The sequence below is a fragment of the Anguilla anguilla genome, chromosome 8 (assembly GCF_013347855.1).
Source record: "Anguilla anguilla isolate fAngAng1 chromosome 8, fAngAng1.pri, whole genome shotgun sequence".
Classification (NCBI taxonomy): Eukaryota; Metazoa; Chordata; class Actinopteri; order Anguilliformes; family Anguillidae; genus Anguilla; species Anguilla anguilla.
This window is the reverse complement of record NC_049208.1, coordinates 15,256,632-15,273,282: the sequence shown is the minus strand read 5'-3', so window position 1 is coordinate 15,273,282 and position 16,651 is coordinate 15,256,632. Positions and strand designations below refer to the sequence as shown.

General features: G+C 43.7%; 2 protein-coding genes across 5 annotated transcripts; one reads left to right on the top strand and one right to left on the bottom strand.

Annotated features, from left to right (window-relative positions):
* Positions 1-5: 5 nt before the first annotated feature.
* Positions 6-4,501, top strand: LOC118232725 (patched domain-containing protein 3). Of its 3 annotated transcripts, XM_035427782.1 has the most exons (4): positions 6-882; positions 1,263-1,390; positions 1,906-2,051; positions 2,362-4,499. In XM_035427782.1, the coding sequence occupies exons 1-4, from the start codon at positions 178-180 to the stop codon at positions 3,894-3,896; spliced, it is 2,514 nt and encodes an 837-aa protein (XP_035283673.1). In that variant the 5' UTR covers positions 6-177; the 3' UTR covers positions 3,897-4,499. The 3 variants fall into 3 exon arrangements, with proteins under 3 accessions (XP_035283673.1, XP_035283674.1, XP_035283675.1); XM_035427783.1 differs by having other exon boundaries at positions 659-882; positions 1,263-2,051; positions 2,362-4,501; XM_035427784.1 differs by lacking the exon at positions 1,263-1,390 and having other exon boundaries at positions 773-882; positions 2,362-4,501.
* Positions 4,502-4,806: 305 nt separating this feature from the next.
* Positions 4,807-16,284, bottom strand: LOC118232726 (ATP-dependent zinc metalloprotease YME1L1-like). Of its 2 annotated transcripts, none has more exons than XM_035427785.1 (18): positions 16,122-16,284; positions 15,002-15,115; positions 14,091-14,271; positions 13,655-13,756; positions 13,278-13,387; positions 12,271-12,421; positions 11,665-11,748; positions 10,707-10,880; positions 10,334-10,486; positions 10,089-10,221; positions 9,933-9,995; positions 9,431-9,543; positions 9,174-9,329; positions 8,734-8,885; positions 7,401-7,527; positions 7,142-7,215; positions 6,780-6,866; positions 4,807-6,322 (listed from the first exon to the last, which is right to left on the bottom strand). In XM_035427785.1, exons 1-18 carry the CDS (start codon positions 16,152-16,154, stop codon positions 6,179-6,181), a joined length of 2,151 nt encoding a protein of 716 aa, XP_035283676.1. In that variant the 5' UTR covers positions 16,155-16,284; the 3' UTR covers positions 4,807-6,178. The 2 variants fall into 2 exon arrangements, with proteins under 2 accessions (XP_035283676.1, XP_035283677.1); XM_035427786.1 differs by having other exon boundaries at positions 6,132-6,322; positions 10,707-10,859.
* Positions 16,285-16,651: the final 367 nt, after the last annotated feature.

The following is a 16,651-nucleotide window of genomic DNA, read 5'->3' as shown; positions in this document are numbered from 1 at the left end:
GCTTCGTTCAACAGAGCGTTGACGGCACACTGAGATAGACAGATCGATTACCAATATTGAGCCTCTGCGCGGCAGGCGAGGCTCCTCCCTTTTCCCCGGAAAGTACAGGTGCGTACGGTCTATGGTCCAGACTAGTTGGACTCTTCTCAACCGAACGGGGAAATTTAGTGAAAAGCCATGGCCGGATGTCGGACGGACTGTATTGAGGAGCCCTTGTCTATGAGTTTTGGAAGCCTCGGACGCTTTATCGGAAGACACCCCTGGTGGTTTTTGGTTATCCCCACGCTGGTCTCCGTTGCCTTAGGAGGAGGTTTTTATTTTTTGAAGGACAGAGAGGCAAATGATATTGAGGAACAATTTACACCAGTGAATGGTCCTGCAAAGAAAGAGAGGCTTTTTGTTCAAGACAACTTTCCAGAAAACGATTCAGTGTTTTCAGTTCAAAGGCTTGCAACTGAAGGAGCATATGCGTCAATTTTAGCGGTTTCGGAAACCAACATTTTAAGACGTGCAGCATTTGAAGAAATACTGTCCTTATATGACGACGTTATGCAGATAAGTGCGGGAGTGGATCAGCGTAAATACAATGACATTTGCGCTACTGTGCAGCAGAATTGTTATTCGAACGCGATTCTGGACATTATTGGTTACAATTCAAGCAACATTGAAAGCATCAACTTGACGTTCCCAATGTATAAATCCTCATCTGGTTTTGTTTTTCTGGGGTCCGCTGTAGGTGGTGTAAATGAATCTTTAATAGTTGAACAAGCACAGGCGATACGACTTTTTTTCTACTTACAAGAGAAGAGGCCTGAAACATATCTGTGGCTGAAAGAATTCATTAAATTATTTTCTGGAGAATCGAAGTTGAAATTTAAAGAGGTAGGCCTACGTAGTCTTATGTTATAGGATATATTATGTGGATAATAATAATAACAGTATAGCCTGTTACCATCTAATAATAATAATTGCGTGCACAGAATAAAACTAAAACGAAACGACTAATGATCAATTATTATGTTATTACGAAGATGATGATTATTATTAGCCTATAGGCCTAATTGATGTTGTTTGTATTTATTTGTTTTTTTTTTTAATTGTGCAGGTGGTTTGTGGAAATAATCTCAGCTGGTTCTATGTTAAGTAGAAAGCCGTAGATTATATAAAATAAAAATAAGTCTATTATCGCTTGGAAATGGGAAATTCATGTATACGATAATTTATTGAGAATGATCACGTGATTGTTCTTATTTTCACTTTAGGTGTCGGTGTCATATTATACATCGATCTCAAGGCAGCAAGAATTTGAAGCAAATTCAAAGACTGTTATTCCACTGTTTGCAGCCACATACGCCCTTGCAATTTCTTTTTCCATCGTGTCATGTTTAAGGTTTGTTTAATGCAAAAATGATGGCTGTACTTGAATAGTATTGCCACATTGCACCGAGATAGCTAACTGCGATATGAACACTATATTTAACAAAAAAAAACTTCAAAAACCGTTAACAAATTTGCATACAAGTCATTTTAGACATACCTTTGAGGATAAATAATAGACATACATATATAAAGTCATGATGAAAGATGAAAACAATACATTTTACGAAGCTGAATTTGTTCGTGTTTTACATACTGAAATGAACCGTGCAGCATGTACAAGTACATGCATCCAAAAGAGAAATGCATCTTAGAATAAAAATTTTGAAATAGGGCCTATTGTCTTTCACAGTTGTACTATTGAATAGGAAAAAGCTGAAGTCAACCAGCAGGTATAGTGCTACCACAGCAACCTTGGAGTGCACCAATAATCAGAACTTTGTTATACCAACGTTGTTATACCAAGTGGCGCATTGCTTCCTCGTACCAAATACAAGCTCTTTTAACATAAATTTTTCATTTTTTTAGGTTGGACAATGTGAGAAACAAGGTGTGGGTAGCGACGTTTGGAGTGTTTTCAGCGGGCCTGGCTGTGCTGTCTAGCTTTGGCTTGCTGCTGTATGTCGGTGTACCTTTCGTAATGACTGTGGCCACCGCCCCATTCCTGATTCTAGGTAATAACCTCCTGTTGCCCCAACATGTGGGATTCCTTTCAGTTCCCTTTCAGGCCCAGATTTAGTCAAACTGAATTGTGCTTCGTTAATAGTATCACCATCAATTGGCTTCTTCATCACCACCACCATTGTCATCATCATAGTCAGCATAATAATAATCATAATTATAAAAATCATAATGTTTACACATTATTATTATTATCATTATTATTACACAAATTCATACACTCAAAATGAATTATTTAATTATGTATTGAGCATGAGCATTGTCATTTGCATCATTGGCTGATCTTAAATTGTTGTTTGCCAGGGATCGGTGTGGATGACATGTTCGTCTTGATAGCGTACTGGCAGAAGACCAATGTGCACGACAATGTAGAGGACCGTCTGGCGGAAACGTACAAACACGCAGCCGTCTCCATCACCATCACTACGCTGACCGACGTCCTGGCCTTCTACATCGGGGTCATGACTCCCTTCGGCTCTGTGCAGTCTTTCTGTCTCTATACTGGCACCGCCGTCCTGTTCTGCTACATTTACAGCATCACGTTCTTTGGTGCCATCTTGGCTCTGAATGGTAAGAGGGAGGAGAGCAATAGGCACTGGCTAACGTGCATGAAAATTCCAAAGACGTGTCCCCCAGAACGTTCCAGATGGTACAGCATCTGCTGTGTGGGTGGGGTCTATGACAGAGAGACTAAAGCTGAGGAAGCGCTGCCAATCAATGACTTCATTAAGAAATACTATGGGCCATTCCTCACCAAAAATTACACCAAATTTTTTGTGGTCTTCCTCTATGCTCTTTATTTGTGTGTCAGTATTTATGGGTGCTCCAATGTGCAGGAAGGAATAAAACTTAAAAATTTAGCATCTGATGATTCATATGTTGTTGAATATTACACGCATGAAGATGAGTACTTCTCAGTGTATGGTCCAAATGTCATGGTAGTGGTAGAAAAGACAGTTCCTTACTGGGAAGAAAGCGTGCGTTCCAACCTTAAGAAATGCTTGAAAGATTTTCAGATGCTAACCTATGTTGATCAGGAACTCTTCACATCCTGGCTTGATGCATATGGTGCATATTTGGGAAAATCCTCCTTGGATTTAAACAACAAGACCGTATTCATGGAAAAATTGCCTGCATTTCTCAAGCTGGCTCCAGCATTTAGGCAGGATTTGAATTTAACTAACGGGGAGATACACGCCTCCCGCTTTTTCATTCAGACTGTAAATATCACCAGTGCGCTTCAGGAAAAGAACATGTTGAGTGAGTTGAGATTGACAGCCAAAACGTGCCCAGTTCCTTTGCTGGTTTATCACCCTGCGTTTATCTTCTTCGACCAGTATGCGGTCATAGTGACAAATACGATTCAGAATATTTTGGTTGCCACTGCTGTCATGCTGGTCATCTCCCTCTTGCTGATTCCCAACCCGCTCTGCTCGCTGTGGGTGACGTTTGCCATCGCCTCGGTCATCGTGGGCGTGGCTGGTTTCATGGCGTTGTGGGGCGTAAACCTGGACTCTATATCAATGATAAATCTTGTCATCTGCATTGGCTTCTCGGTGGACTTCTCAGCCCACATCTCCTATGCGTTCGTTTCAAGCAGCAAGTCCACTGTCAATGAGAAGGCTACAGATGCTTTGCACTCCCTGGGCTATCCCATAGTGCAGGGAGCTGTTTCTACGATATTAGGGGTGGTGGTGCTTTCTGTGGCTGAGAGCTACATCTTTAGGACCTTCTTCAAGATTATGCTCCTGGTCATTTCCTTCGGGCTGGTTCATGGCGTCGTTTTTATTCCTGTGTTCTTGACCTTTTTCGGGATTTGCAGTAAATCAGACAGGTGATGCCTGTGGTTCCCATAGATACTGCTGTCTGCCACTGTGAAGCACAGAAAAATTTCCTGGAGACGCTACATAATGGCTACATAAAACAAATTCCACTGGCCTTGGTTGTCTGGCTAATAAACAATCTGTCTATCCATCTATGTTCAGAATTTGTTTGTCTCATTTTTGGATTGTACTGGTCCAGTTAGGCTCATGTGATTTTCTACCCACATAAATTTAATATATATTCAAATGTAAAGAAAGTGATCCAGGTATTTGTGTAGAGTACAGGTCTGGAGAGGTGACAGATGACAGCTTTTGAATATTAATGAAAAATGGATGATTTAATGTCTTTGAGGACATTCTGTTGCAATGCTTGAGTGGACAAGTGGACAAACTAGGAAAGAGAATGATGTCACAGGACATGTGGACATCACTAGGAATCACCTGGTTCTATAAAGTCTATTCATTTCCTCTATAAACCATGAGCTAAATCTGTCCGGTCAGAAGACAAACAATGTCACTGCATACTGCTGTGTGGAAGATAATTACCAATATTTGGCTGGTGATGATAACTATTATGTGGACCATTATGCATTAATAAACAAACATGTTTAAACCAAACTGGTGGAGCCTATTTTTTCCAGCCACAAAGTGCCCATTGGTTCAAATGTATTCACCCGTTAAAAGGATTTGCATCAAGCAATTTCAGAGGTTATTCCACTGAACAAGTCCAACAAATACATTATTTAGCAACATATCCTGAGTAACCAAGATGGCAGCTTCTGAATACAATCAATGACCTGTTTTCTTCTCCAACTGGTACTGGTTCTCATGTAGTACTGTGAAACCAGCAGAAACAGAATAGCCATTGGCTTGTGATCCAGAGTACAAAAAAAAAGGTTAAAGGGAAAAGAATCAGAAATGCCCATGAGAACACATCATAATCAGATTTTATTTACTTCAGATTCATAAACACTTGTCCATTTTTTGGGGATTTTGAGAAATGGAACAGCACGCAGTCCATGTAAAAACCAAATGTGGCACACACAGGCAAATGCATTCATTTACCAGTATATACAGTGATCCCTCACTTGCCTTCTACAGCTACATTCTACATGGCTAAACAGCAGAAATTATGGCTTAAACCCATAGTGAAGCAAATATACTTTCATAATGTGCATAAATGATAAATGATACTTTATAATGTGCTTAAATAAGTTACACAAAATAAAAATATGGTGATACACAACTCTGAGGCGCTAATATGTGCGGCTGAAGAAATGAAATGAGGCTGCAAAGATCTGCCTGTACTCTAAAAAATAAATCTAGTATTTCACATACTGAACCTGACTTACCACAAATATAAACCTTATAAATATCAAACAGATGTTTATAAATCATGGTTGGAGCCCTGTCCTTCACAAACAGCATTCTGGGAAAATTGTATAAACCATACAGGTGGGGATTACACAACACCATTTCCGGTGTCTTCCCCCTAACACCTCGACTGTTTTTCCATAGTAGCGTTTTAAATAATATTGACCCTTGAACATACCTGTTATATCCCCATCTACCTCACATTAAAAAAGCCAAATTTATCACAAAAAACAAAACAAGATTCATTTCACATTGTGAGTGCCTGAGATGTTGAGGTCCCCTACTTGTGCAAGTGGGGTCAACCCTTCAGAGATACCAATCCAAAGATTTACCAAATTAAATATACAGCAAATTAGGAATTTACAGACATAATGCTGGTTTATGTCAGATTATAACACAAATCACAGTAAACACTGCAATTCTTGTCCGCCTCATGGTTTAAACGTCATATGCAATTCATTAAGTGCGCGTGTGAAATAGAAGTCTACATTCAAGTTTACTGGTCTAAGTTCTATATGTACAGGAAGTCAAGAATCTGACTGGCCACCTTCAGCCACACGCCCTGACCTGCTCCACACAAACCACAGATTACACGAGAGGGCACATGACAAATGAACATGTGAATGCAGAGAAAAACTCCTCAACGCTTGTGTGCTTGCTTGTGTGTGTGGTCAACCTCACACTGAGAAATATGCCAGGTTAGGGGAGAATCGCACCGCAAAGTGGCCACAGACTATGAAATTAGACAAGTAACAGATCCCATGGAAGTCCACGCTTTCCACCAGTCGAAACCAACATGAGAACAATAAAACTGGGAGCGCAAATAAGAAAAACAAGCTAAGTTTTTTTTATTTAAATTCTCATTTAAGTCCAGCCTCCCTTATAATTCTGTGTATTTACATTCCTGTGTGGCCTGGAGCGCATCATCTGCACTCCAGCGTCTTTCCCTCAAGGACCGTCTGGATCTCCTTGGCGTCCAGCGTCTCATACATCAGCAAGGCGTCTGCTAGGTTCTTGTGTTCTTTGGTGTGTGTCTTCAGGATGTTTTTTGCGCGCTCGTACGAGTCCTGTTGGCAAATATCACACAAGACGATGGGAAAAGGGCTGACGTCCCACAGCCCATATCATAAAAGCTCTAATGGACACATTAGAAAAAACACTGGCAAAAAGCATATTTCCCTTAAACTATCAGCATGAAGCATGTACAACACACTAACATGTGTATCACAACATCTTCAGAAATCACTCTAAAACAAAGGTGATACTTTAGAAAGGATGACTCAAAGTGATTTTGCAAATTATAATGCTCAAATATAACCAAAATCATGCCAACTACTGAGGCAAACTCCAGCCCGCATTCCCCTGAATGACTTATGCAGGTGCCATGCCGTGGTAAGGACTGTAACATAAAGACTTTGGGAATATGTACTTGGAGAAAAGATGACTATTTGCACCGTTTTCTGGAAAATATGACATAGCAGATATGTAGGCTTAAGTGCAGATACCATGGTTAAGTGTTCTTACCCTCAGGAGTACCCTCACTTCCTGTTCGATAGCAGCCTGTGTTTCTGGGCTTTGGTGGGAGATGTCAGCATATGTCATGACGCCAAGCTGAAACATAAGAAGGCAGGTCATTCTACTTCATTCTAGCACAATAATCAAGGTCTGGGACACACATGTAATTATAGCTACTCTGAATAATTTGAACATCAACATCTTACATTGCACAACTCCAAGTCACTTTGATTGTGCAGTGTACATGATACATCATTTCTACACTTTTAATCAATCAAAATATAATGTCCATTAAGATTAAAATACAGGTGTTGCTGCACGAGTATAATGTTAATGAACAGGCTAAAACATGCAAAATGACTCATTCTTACCTTGTCGCTCATGCCGAATCTAGTTACCATCATTTTGGCTATTTTTGTTGCATTGTCAAAGTCACTTGATGCACCTGCAAGAAAGCACAAAGAAATGAGCCAAAGTGGAGAGGGAGTCAGCGGCTGGCCCTGTACCCGAGCTCTGGACGTCTGCCAGTTGCACGCGGTTGAACCCAAACCCTCGGGGGGGCAGACCCAGTGACCGCTCGGGCCCGCTCAGGCTCGGAGGACATTAGGGACGGGACCCTAACGAGCTCACCAGTGGTGATGTTCTCGGCCCCGAATATGAGCTCCTCGGCGACCCGCCCGCCCATGCTCACGTCCATCTGCGCCAGCAGCTGCGAGCGCGTCTCGCTCCAGCGATCATTCTCCGGGAGCATGGACACCTGCACAGACAGACGGACGGACATACGGACAGAGAGGGAGGGAGGGAGGGAGGGAGGGGGGCAGGAGTGAACGCACTGGATAATGAAGAGCTAATATCATCCAACTGGGTTATTAGCCCTGAGCAATAAGCACAGTAATGGCACACATTATAGAAATGCTGTGCGTAAAGAGGAAGCTTAGTACTCTTTTATCTGTGCCCTTTCATCTGATGTTGTTTCTCAGAGGCATTTTTTCATCCGTAATAATGTATTCAAAACCCTTATTTCCTTGACCACAAGTAGTAACAACATTATGTGACTGTCAGTAATCTGAAATACAGTATACAAGCCAAAAAAGAAAAACGGTTTTCTCTGCACAAATTAATTTATCATTTTATGTAGAAAAATACTGGACAAAGATATATGTTCAAGCTGATTATAAAATTTCAAACAGTAAGATGCATTAGACTTCTTAATTACTTGGTATGAACTAATACGTATAGGAAGGTGAAATGATTATTAATTGTTTAACACAAATACTAATTATTTCCTCATTTTATGTTGATGTTGCATGCATTACACACTACAATTATGATGCCAGAAAGATAAATAGTTGCTAAATATTGCATTTATCATCAAAATCCTTTTATAAATGTAGTGTTTCCATAATTTGTGTCAGTACTGTATATCTACACCAAAGAATACAGCAACCCCTGCTAATGTACAACTGCATTTTACATTTTAGGAATTTTGAAGAAACTCCTAGACACACTTTGCACACTGCTCTTTCTTTACAAACAATCAACTTATACAGCAACGGCAGTGTCCCACCTGGTAATCACACCTACAACCTCTAAGTTACAAGCCCATTTCCCAGTATCCTCTCCTCTACTGAGAGACAAACAGAAAGAGTATTCAAGCTTGCACTTGTAGATAGCCGTACCCAGCAGACGGCTATCTCTGCTTCCAGATAACAGTCTCTCTATTTACACACTGCACTGTAGTGATGGGTGCATCTGTTTACAGTCCTTCAGTTTGTTTGTTCCCTTTTCATACCATACTTACCTGTGTGCCAGTTTCAATTACCTCTCTGTTCCCTTTCAAATATTTGAAACTTAGATTTCCATTTTATAACCAGCAATAAAAGTGATGGGGGGGATCAACTCTCCGTCAAAGAGACGGACACTGAAAACCCTCCCCCTCCACTGCTGCTGCAGCGAAACTCACATGACCCAGAGTAGCGCCCCGTGGCATGATCGTGGCTTTGTTGATGGGCATGGCATCTTTGGTGTAGGACGCAACGATGGCGTGACCGGACTCGTGGTACGCGGTGATTTTCTTGTTCTTCTCGTCTATCTCCACACTCCTACGCTCTGGACCTGTGGACCGAGGGAGGTGTCAAGAAACTCACAAATTAGCACTTCTGACATACAAGACAGGAGAACGAGGTTCGGTCAGGGGGAATGGAAGGAGCTGACATATGCCATTATGTGATGTGTGGTTCATACTTATCAAAGTCAGTGATTGGCAGCACACAGGGATTTCCCACACTACAGAGTTTAAAAGGCCAGGGTTTACCAAGGAGCCTTAAATTCGGAGTGATATTGGCAGTTAAGTCACGCAGCCCAGCCCAGACCCCCAGTGCAGTGGCTGGCCCCACCCCTCACCCATGAGCATCTTGTCCTTGGCGAACTCCAGCTCTGTCATGGAGACGATGTCTTTGCCATCCACCGCAGCCTTCAGGGCCGCCTGGTTGACCAGGTTCTCCAGCTCCGCCCCAGTGAACCCCACCGTTCCCCTGGCGATGACCTCTGCCTCAATATCTGAGAGGGCAGGTTCAGCAATTAGCACAACAAGCACAACATGAACATGTGAACACTTAGAAGTGAAAGATCGAAGTAAGCAAGGAAAATTGGCTGCTCACCAGGGTCTACTTTAATTTTCCTGAGGTACCATTTGAGGATCTCCGTGCGCCCTTTCACGTCTGGCCTGGGAACTGTGACTTGCATGTCGAAGCGTCCGGGTCGGATCAGAGCACTGCGGAAAAGAGACAGCGGAGGCCTCTGGTAAGACCACAGGAACCACGGAAACAGCTCCGCAACCCAGACAAAGCCAGTTTCAGACGTGTTAGGAAGCAGAGGTCCATGCTTGGTGCACAAGGTTCTGGACTTCCTGATTTGTTCACACTTCCTCTGACAACTGAACCTGAAAGCTGACTCTGACAGCAGGTTAGTTTATAAGCGTGAAGGATTTCCAAACTAACAAAACACCATAGGTTAAAAGTGAAGATTCTTCCATGCGAGTGATGTTGTGAAATTTTGACTTCAAACAAGTAGGGAGACCAGACAACGTGGCGCTGATCTAATGCGATTCTAAGCTTCTGTGATTCATCCGACCGCATAAGAAAAGGAAAAAGAAAAGCATACTTATCCAAAGCTTCTGGGAAGTTTGTGGCACCGATGACAATGACTCCTTCATTTGGTTTAAATCTGAGGGCACGGAGAGGACAGACACAGGTCAGTGCAATGACCCGCAGGTCGCCGCGGTTACGCTCCAGCGCTACCCCGAGTGAAGTTGCTCACCCGTCCATCTCCGCCAGCAGCTGGTTGATGGTCTGTCTGGAGTAGGGGTGCATGGGAGACTCGATCCTCTTCCCGCCCACGCTGTCCAGCTCGTCGATGAACACCACGCAGGGGGCGTTGGCCTTGGCCTCTCCTGGGGGAAAGCGTGGGAAAAACAGCCGGGTAAGGGGCGGGGTCAGCGGTGGGGGGCTAGCGCTCGTCCCCGGCGCTATCGACCCCGCCCGCTTCGTGACCCGGGTACTCACTGAAGAGGTTCCTGATGCGGCTGGCCCCCACGCCCACGAACATCTCGTCGAACTCGGAGCCGGAGGCGTAGTAGAAGGGCACGTCCGCCTCTCCGGCCACCGCCCGCGCCAGCAGGGTTTTACCCGTGCCCGGGGGGCCTATCAGCAGGATACCTACAGGGAGAGAGGGAGGAAGACAGAGCAAGCAGAGAGAGACAGTGAGCAGAGAGACTGAGAGAGATACTACATTAGTTGTATTGACAAAATTAATGTTGTAATCAATGTGAAAGTTGCACTTGAATCTGAGCCAAGACTGAAGTCCATGAGCAGCCCAGTTCACGAGACTGTGTGAGAAGCTGCTGCAGTGTTCTGCAGGGCTCTGCCCCCCTCTTGCCTTTGGGGAGCTTCCCTCCCAGGACGGTGAACTTCTGCGGGCTCCTGAGGAACTCCACGACCTCCTGCAGCTCGTTCTTGGCCTCCTCCACGCCCTTCACGTGCTCGAAGGTCACGTTCTTCATCTGGACCGGGTCCACGGCCGCGTCCAGGCCTGAGGTGGTCCGGAACCGCACTGTCCGGAGCGGTTAGATCAAAGTTCACACTCAAACGGGACGGCGCGCACACCGCATGCGGAGCAGTGACATCACACTCACAGGCACGACGCGTTCACACCAAACATCGTTATTCATTTATTACTTAATTGCACGAGCCGTAAGGAACCAAGCCGCCAAATTAAACAACCGTTTCCAGGGAAGCCTGTTAATAAATGACTTTTATTACACGCCTCTATAAAACACTGTTAGTGCATAGCCAGTCATTTAAAGGTGGAGACCGAAAGCTGTGTTCTTTAGTCATGCAATCACTCAACATAACTCGTTAATGTGAGCTGCATAAATCAACTGGCTTCGGCACAATCCAATCTCAGAGTTCATATTAATTTAAAGAGGCTACCCTAATCCTGCAAAGCCAAAATAAAAACATCAACAATAAAAATTTATTTGGTGGGCTTATCTCTGACACAGGATAAATATTGACCCAGTGGATAAGCTTCTATTGTATTAACTGTGCATGAAGACATACAGACACTAAAATCCATTCAGTACAATAACAACAAAACGTATCAAATTGATCCTTTTGATGTTAAATGTGAACTACATCAATTTCCACAGACAACATTACTGATCCTGTGTTTCTCATACACCTTCTTGAGAGTTAAAAAGACCCTAGTATGTTTAATGGAAGCAAGGCTAATGCTATTATGGTTTACGTGGTTTTTGGAGCAACTTCCTGACAGCTCACAAGATTGAAAAGGCAAGAAGGCAAACGGAGTGCAGAATCAGAAAGGGAGCGTTTACCCGATAAAAAGGGGGTTCTGGAGAGGCCGTAGATGCCCAGGAGCAAGAGGACCAACAAGATCAGCCGAGTCCTCCTCAAAGAGTCTGCCCCAAAGAAAACCCCTTCAGTTTTTTATGCCCAATAAACAGTACTATACAGTGTTGCCACCTAGTGGTGGCCTTGCAGAACACATCTTTGCATTGGCCCACATAAGAGAATCGCTGAATTCTCAGGTTTATGGTTTGTGATCATCTTCTACCAGTAGATTAAAGCACTTGTCACTTTGTTCACTGCATTACTTCATTCAGTAATATTGTAAATAGTTGTTTATAATCTATGCAACTGCTTAACGTTTAATTGAAAATAAATAGCAACACATTAGATTCACTTGCACTGGTTGGAATTTTTTAAAACAGAATATCAGAACAAAAACTTCAGCCACATATTTTCCTTCAGAGAGGAGCAGCTCTATGTGAAAACCACTACTTGTGCTACAGGTTATTTGTGAGTAATGCTAACAGTGGTATTGCCCAATATAAAATAACTGTTGTACTATGCATTGTTTTACATGAGGAGGAAGCCTGTGGGCCTAGGAAACTGTGAGGAAGATGAAGGTGTGCACGTGCCTTGTGTACGCTGGGTGAGAGCCTGGGCTTTGAGGAAGCCCTCCGCGAAGCCGGTCTTGAATGCGTCGTGCTGGGCCTCTGGAATGTTCTTATTCTTCAGCAGCTTGTCCAGGGTCTCCACGTCCGGTATCTTATCCCGCGTGAGGAGGCCCTGTTCAGAGACAGTAGGGCAGAAAGAGGGGCCTGAGATTCCCAACCAATCAGAGAATTCCTCTCAGGACAAGGAACGAAGGTTTCCAAGGGCAACGGCAGATAAACGTAATGCCACCGTGCAATAAAACTGGTACAAGAGCAAACCCTAGAGCAAGGAGCACTCGCCTGAAACCAGGAGTGAAAATGGCTTACACTAATTCAAGAAAATTGTTATAATGCAATCATCTTTACCACAGTGGAACTCATCCAGTGTGACTGAACCAAATTACTGTCAAAAATTATTTGTTACTGTTCAAAGGATTTTATTATAACCCTGTGAAGAGTAGGTTTTTCATAATTTTGAGTGTTCTAGAACTCCGTTGCTTTCAATTACCAGTAGTGACTGTTACATCGACATTAGAATGTTCAGTTAATAACATTCTAATCATGTATTTGTGATCTTATGCTTCAAATGGTAAAATTTCAGCTATTTACTAACAGACAGTTTCCATGCACTTTTTAAGTAGTCTGTGTCAGGCAGCTGGATCCAAAATAAAACAGCTGATGGGTTTCATGCAAAGGTTGTAGTTGCACAGCTTTGACTTGGTTACACTGAAAGACCGCTTCGGTTGATTAAAGTCAAGACTCGGAAGAACCATGCAGAACTGTAGCTATGACAATGTAAAATGGACATGCCCAGACCATATTTCACAGACATTAAGGGAGTAAAAGATTGTGCTGTGCGTTAGATTCCCCACAGGGCAAGCAGCAGGTCTGGATAGACGTGGCTGCCATTTCCACACAGAGCAGGGCTAAGGCCCCCTTGATAAACTCCAGGCAGCTTATGTAACGGCACAGCAAGCCTGCTGGCAAACCTTCATGAAGGATGGAGTGTAGCCTTCTGTCTCCACGGGGCGCTCGTGGCTGGACTGCAGACGCCTGGTCTTGGATTTCAGAGTTTTAAAGCCTCTGGCCTGGATCCACACTGTTAAACAAATGAATTTAATAAAGATACACAAATAAAGTTTCTCATTAAATATTTACACTCGTTGAATGCAAATGGGTATTTGGTAAACAAACTACAGAAGAATACAAATTTGGTATATTTGGTAAACAAACTACAGAAGAATACAAATGCTGCGCTCCCACATTCAAGACAGCATTAGCATAGTCGTTCCCTGACACTTGCTCCAGGTGATGTAACGTCTGTGCTTCCAAGGGAAAGTAATGGGAATCGAGTGCTGTTACTCACCTGGCAGGTACTGAAGATCTGTGCAGACAGCCTGTAGAGGAGAGGGGTTCTGCCTACAGAATGCTGGGGCCCCCAGAACGCTTGCTGTCCTATCTAAGAACCCTGGAACATGAGAAAAGGACCAGCACTCAACAGTAGTGTCCATTAAAGAATCACATGCAGTCCCTTAGTTCTCTCCCTCTTTTCACAGACACACACTCACTGAACAATTTCACAGGGACAAATTATGTATTCTCTTGCAAAATTTAGTCATGCTAATAAATACCCCTGCAAGTCTCTCTCAGTCTCAGTCTCAGTGACACACACACACACACACTCACTCACTCACTCACTCACTCACTCACTCAACAGGACCAGGATAGCTTTACGGTCTGTAGCAGTCGTGGCCAAAATGAGGACAGATACCAGACAGATGCTGGGGCGTACTGCCGCTTACCATGTTTGTTCTGTAAGAAGGAGCCTGAGGAGACGTGGGACGCCCTCCACCCGCTCAGCTGGGGGGGGGGCCTGTGGAGGTTGTGGGCGTGGCTCAGGCGTGGCAGCAGCCGGCCCACCAGCTCGTCCAGCTGCTCCGCTCTCAGGTCAGCCAGGCCCAGATCCCTCAGGCTAAGTGAGGGCTGTGGAGGGCAGACACATGGCTCATCACACATCACCACTGTGTACCATAATGCTTAGGGCACGGCAATCACAGCTCGTAAGTTCTAGGTCCAATTCCCAGTTCAGGCACTGCCATTGTACCCTTGAGCAAGTTACTTAACCTGAATTGCTTCAGTAAATATTCAACTGTGTGCCTAAAGAATATGAACTGCGCAAGTTGCTCTAGATAAGAGTGTCTGCTAAAAGCCTAAAATGTTAAAAATGGAAGCAGGACTACTATCTGCTCTACTGCAGTGGCATTGAACAGCTGCTCTTATTAGAGATGACAATGGCACACAAACATAATTAATAAGTAAAAAATGTCTCAGTGTTCAATTAGATTTTCAGAATCACTGCCTCCGAATTACCTTCATATCCCTGGCACCACAGGACATGAGCACCCCTGACAGTGGGCAAGGCCCAAGAGAGGGCAGCAATGTTGGCAATGTGTGTGTGTATGCCAGATTTTTCTATTTATTTTTCAATTGAACAACCCACACCCCCTGGTCCTCAATGCCAGCTACAGCCCCAACCACCCTCCTCCCGGCCATAGAATGAAAACGTGGAGGTTCCCAAATAAAACTTCTCTTAGGGCCCCAAAAAGATCAGGGCAAGCCCTACCACTGGACACCACAAATGATCAATAATTAGTAGACATCCTCAGCGCGGGGGCAGCAGCACAGTCCTATGTGAAAACTGAGGATGCTTTACCTCCCTGTTCTGTGGGTCATGTTCGGGACTGGTGTCTCGTTTGTCATTCTGATTTGGGCTGGCCGCCACCGGACTCTTCAGGGAATGGAAGGCATTGATGAGATGGACAGTTACCTGACAAATAAAATAATATAAGATTAACAGCAATGTGTGATGTTAGAATTATGACGCCAGCAGGTATCAAAAGCAAATAGCTTATCGCGGTATCAGAGGGTTACTGTAAAATAAAACGTGCACAATTGGCTAAATTAATGCTCCACTGTGCTTTTTTTTTTAGTTTAACAATTTTGTCAAGTTTCCAAATGGCAGTAAGCACTTCATCTCCTCGCCACAATTATAGTAACGTTATGTTTTCGTCGTGTTATTTACACAAGTGATATGGCCTTACAGTAGTAGAACCTTAGACCTAAGGTCTGGTCTCCAGACATTTTCCAACCTGTGCTTAAGTTTCACTGATTTTGAACAGAAGTCAGCAAGTTAGCTGTCTGACGGGTAAAGTGTCGTTAGTCCGTATGTGCGACATGCTTAGCATGGCTAGCAAGTTTGCTAATTAGGAAGAGAATCAAATAGTGGTGTGATCGCCAGTTATCCGCCGTTAGCTAGCGCTAGCTAAGGCCAATTGCATTGCAAGATTCTGAGTTTGCCAGTTAGCGACGCTGTTCACAACGCAATATGTAGGTCCAGTATTTTCACCTTGAAAATCACAGGTAGCAAATGTGTATGGGCTAAGGGCAACGTTAGCAGATTATCGGACGCAGTTCTCACGATCTCTCCAAACTGCTGCTGCGCATAGCTGTGCAACCTTAGCTAGATCTAGCCAACGAAGTTAGCTAACAGGAGCTGCTATGGTCTGAGTACCCACGTAAACAGCTCTGCGAGATTATTTGGCAAACACTCTGTATTGCTTTATCTGTGTGTACTTTATTTCATATGACAAATAAACTGTAATCTGAAACAAACTAGCTAGATATTAGCGAGTTTCAGAGGAACAAACCCGCATGCGCTAACTACCTGCAAACAGTTTTAGCTGGCTAGCTGCTGAGTATGTCGCAGGGTAGTCGCTGACTTGCTCGGAGACCTGCTGCTAAGTTAGCTGGCGAGCCAAAATAACTCTCGTTACCTGCGGCTGGACTGTGGTTGAGAGGGAGAACATTTCCAAAACTGTCACAGGTGGATCAGTGTTAGTCCCGGACTAGATAGCTAAATGTACTGTCCTTTCGGTTTCACCCGGTGTTCCACTCCACTGTTGTGACTGAAATGGTTTCTTCTAGTGAGGTCAGACGGAGCGGGATTTGTGCGTCACCAGTTATTACAGCTAACGTTAAATCAAGCCCCATAATTGTGCGTTAGCTGTCAAGATATAACTTTCATGGTGCTTTAAAAAACACAAAAACATGGGATTTGTTGTTATTTTCTTGTGGCATTTGTCTATTTCCAGGAAGCTGTGGCAAGCTAGCTTTTAAAAAGATTAGTCTAGTAGGATCAACAAAACGGTCACCCATTATCACTGACTCACAACTATAAATATATGTTACTTTGTTATTTCAGTGGTCTCATTGTCATGACGTTCATCTTACTTCGGCTCACCGGCAACCTGGTAATTGCGGTTTTCTGACGATTTATTTGGTGATAAACACATGCCCACAACCT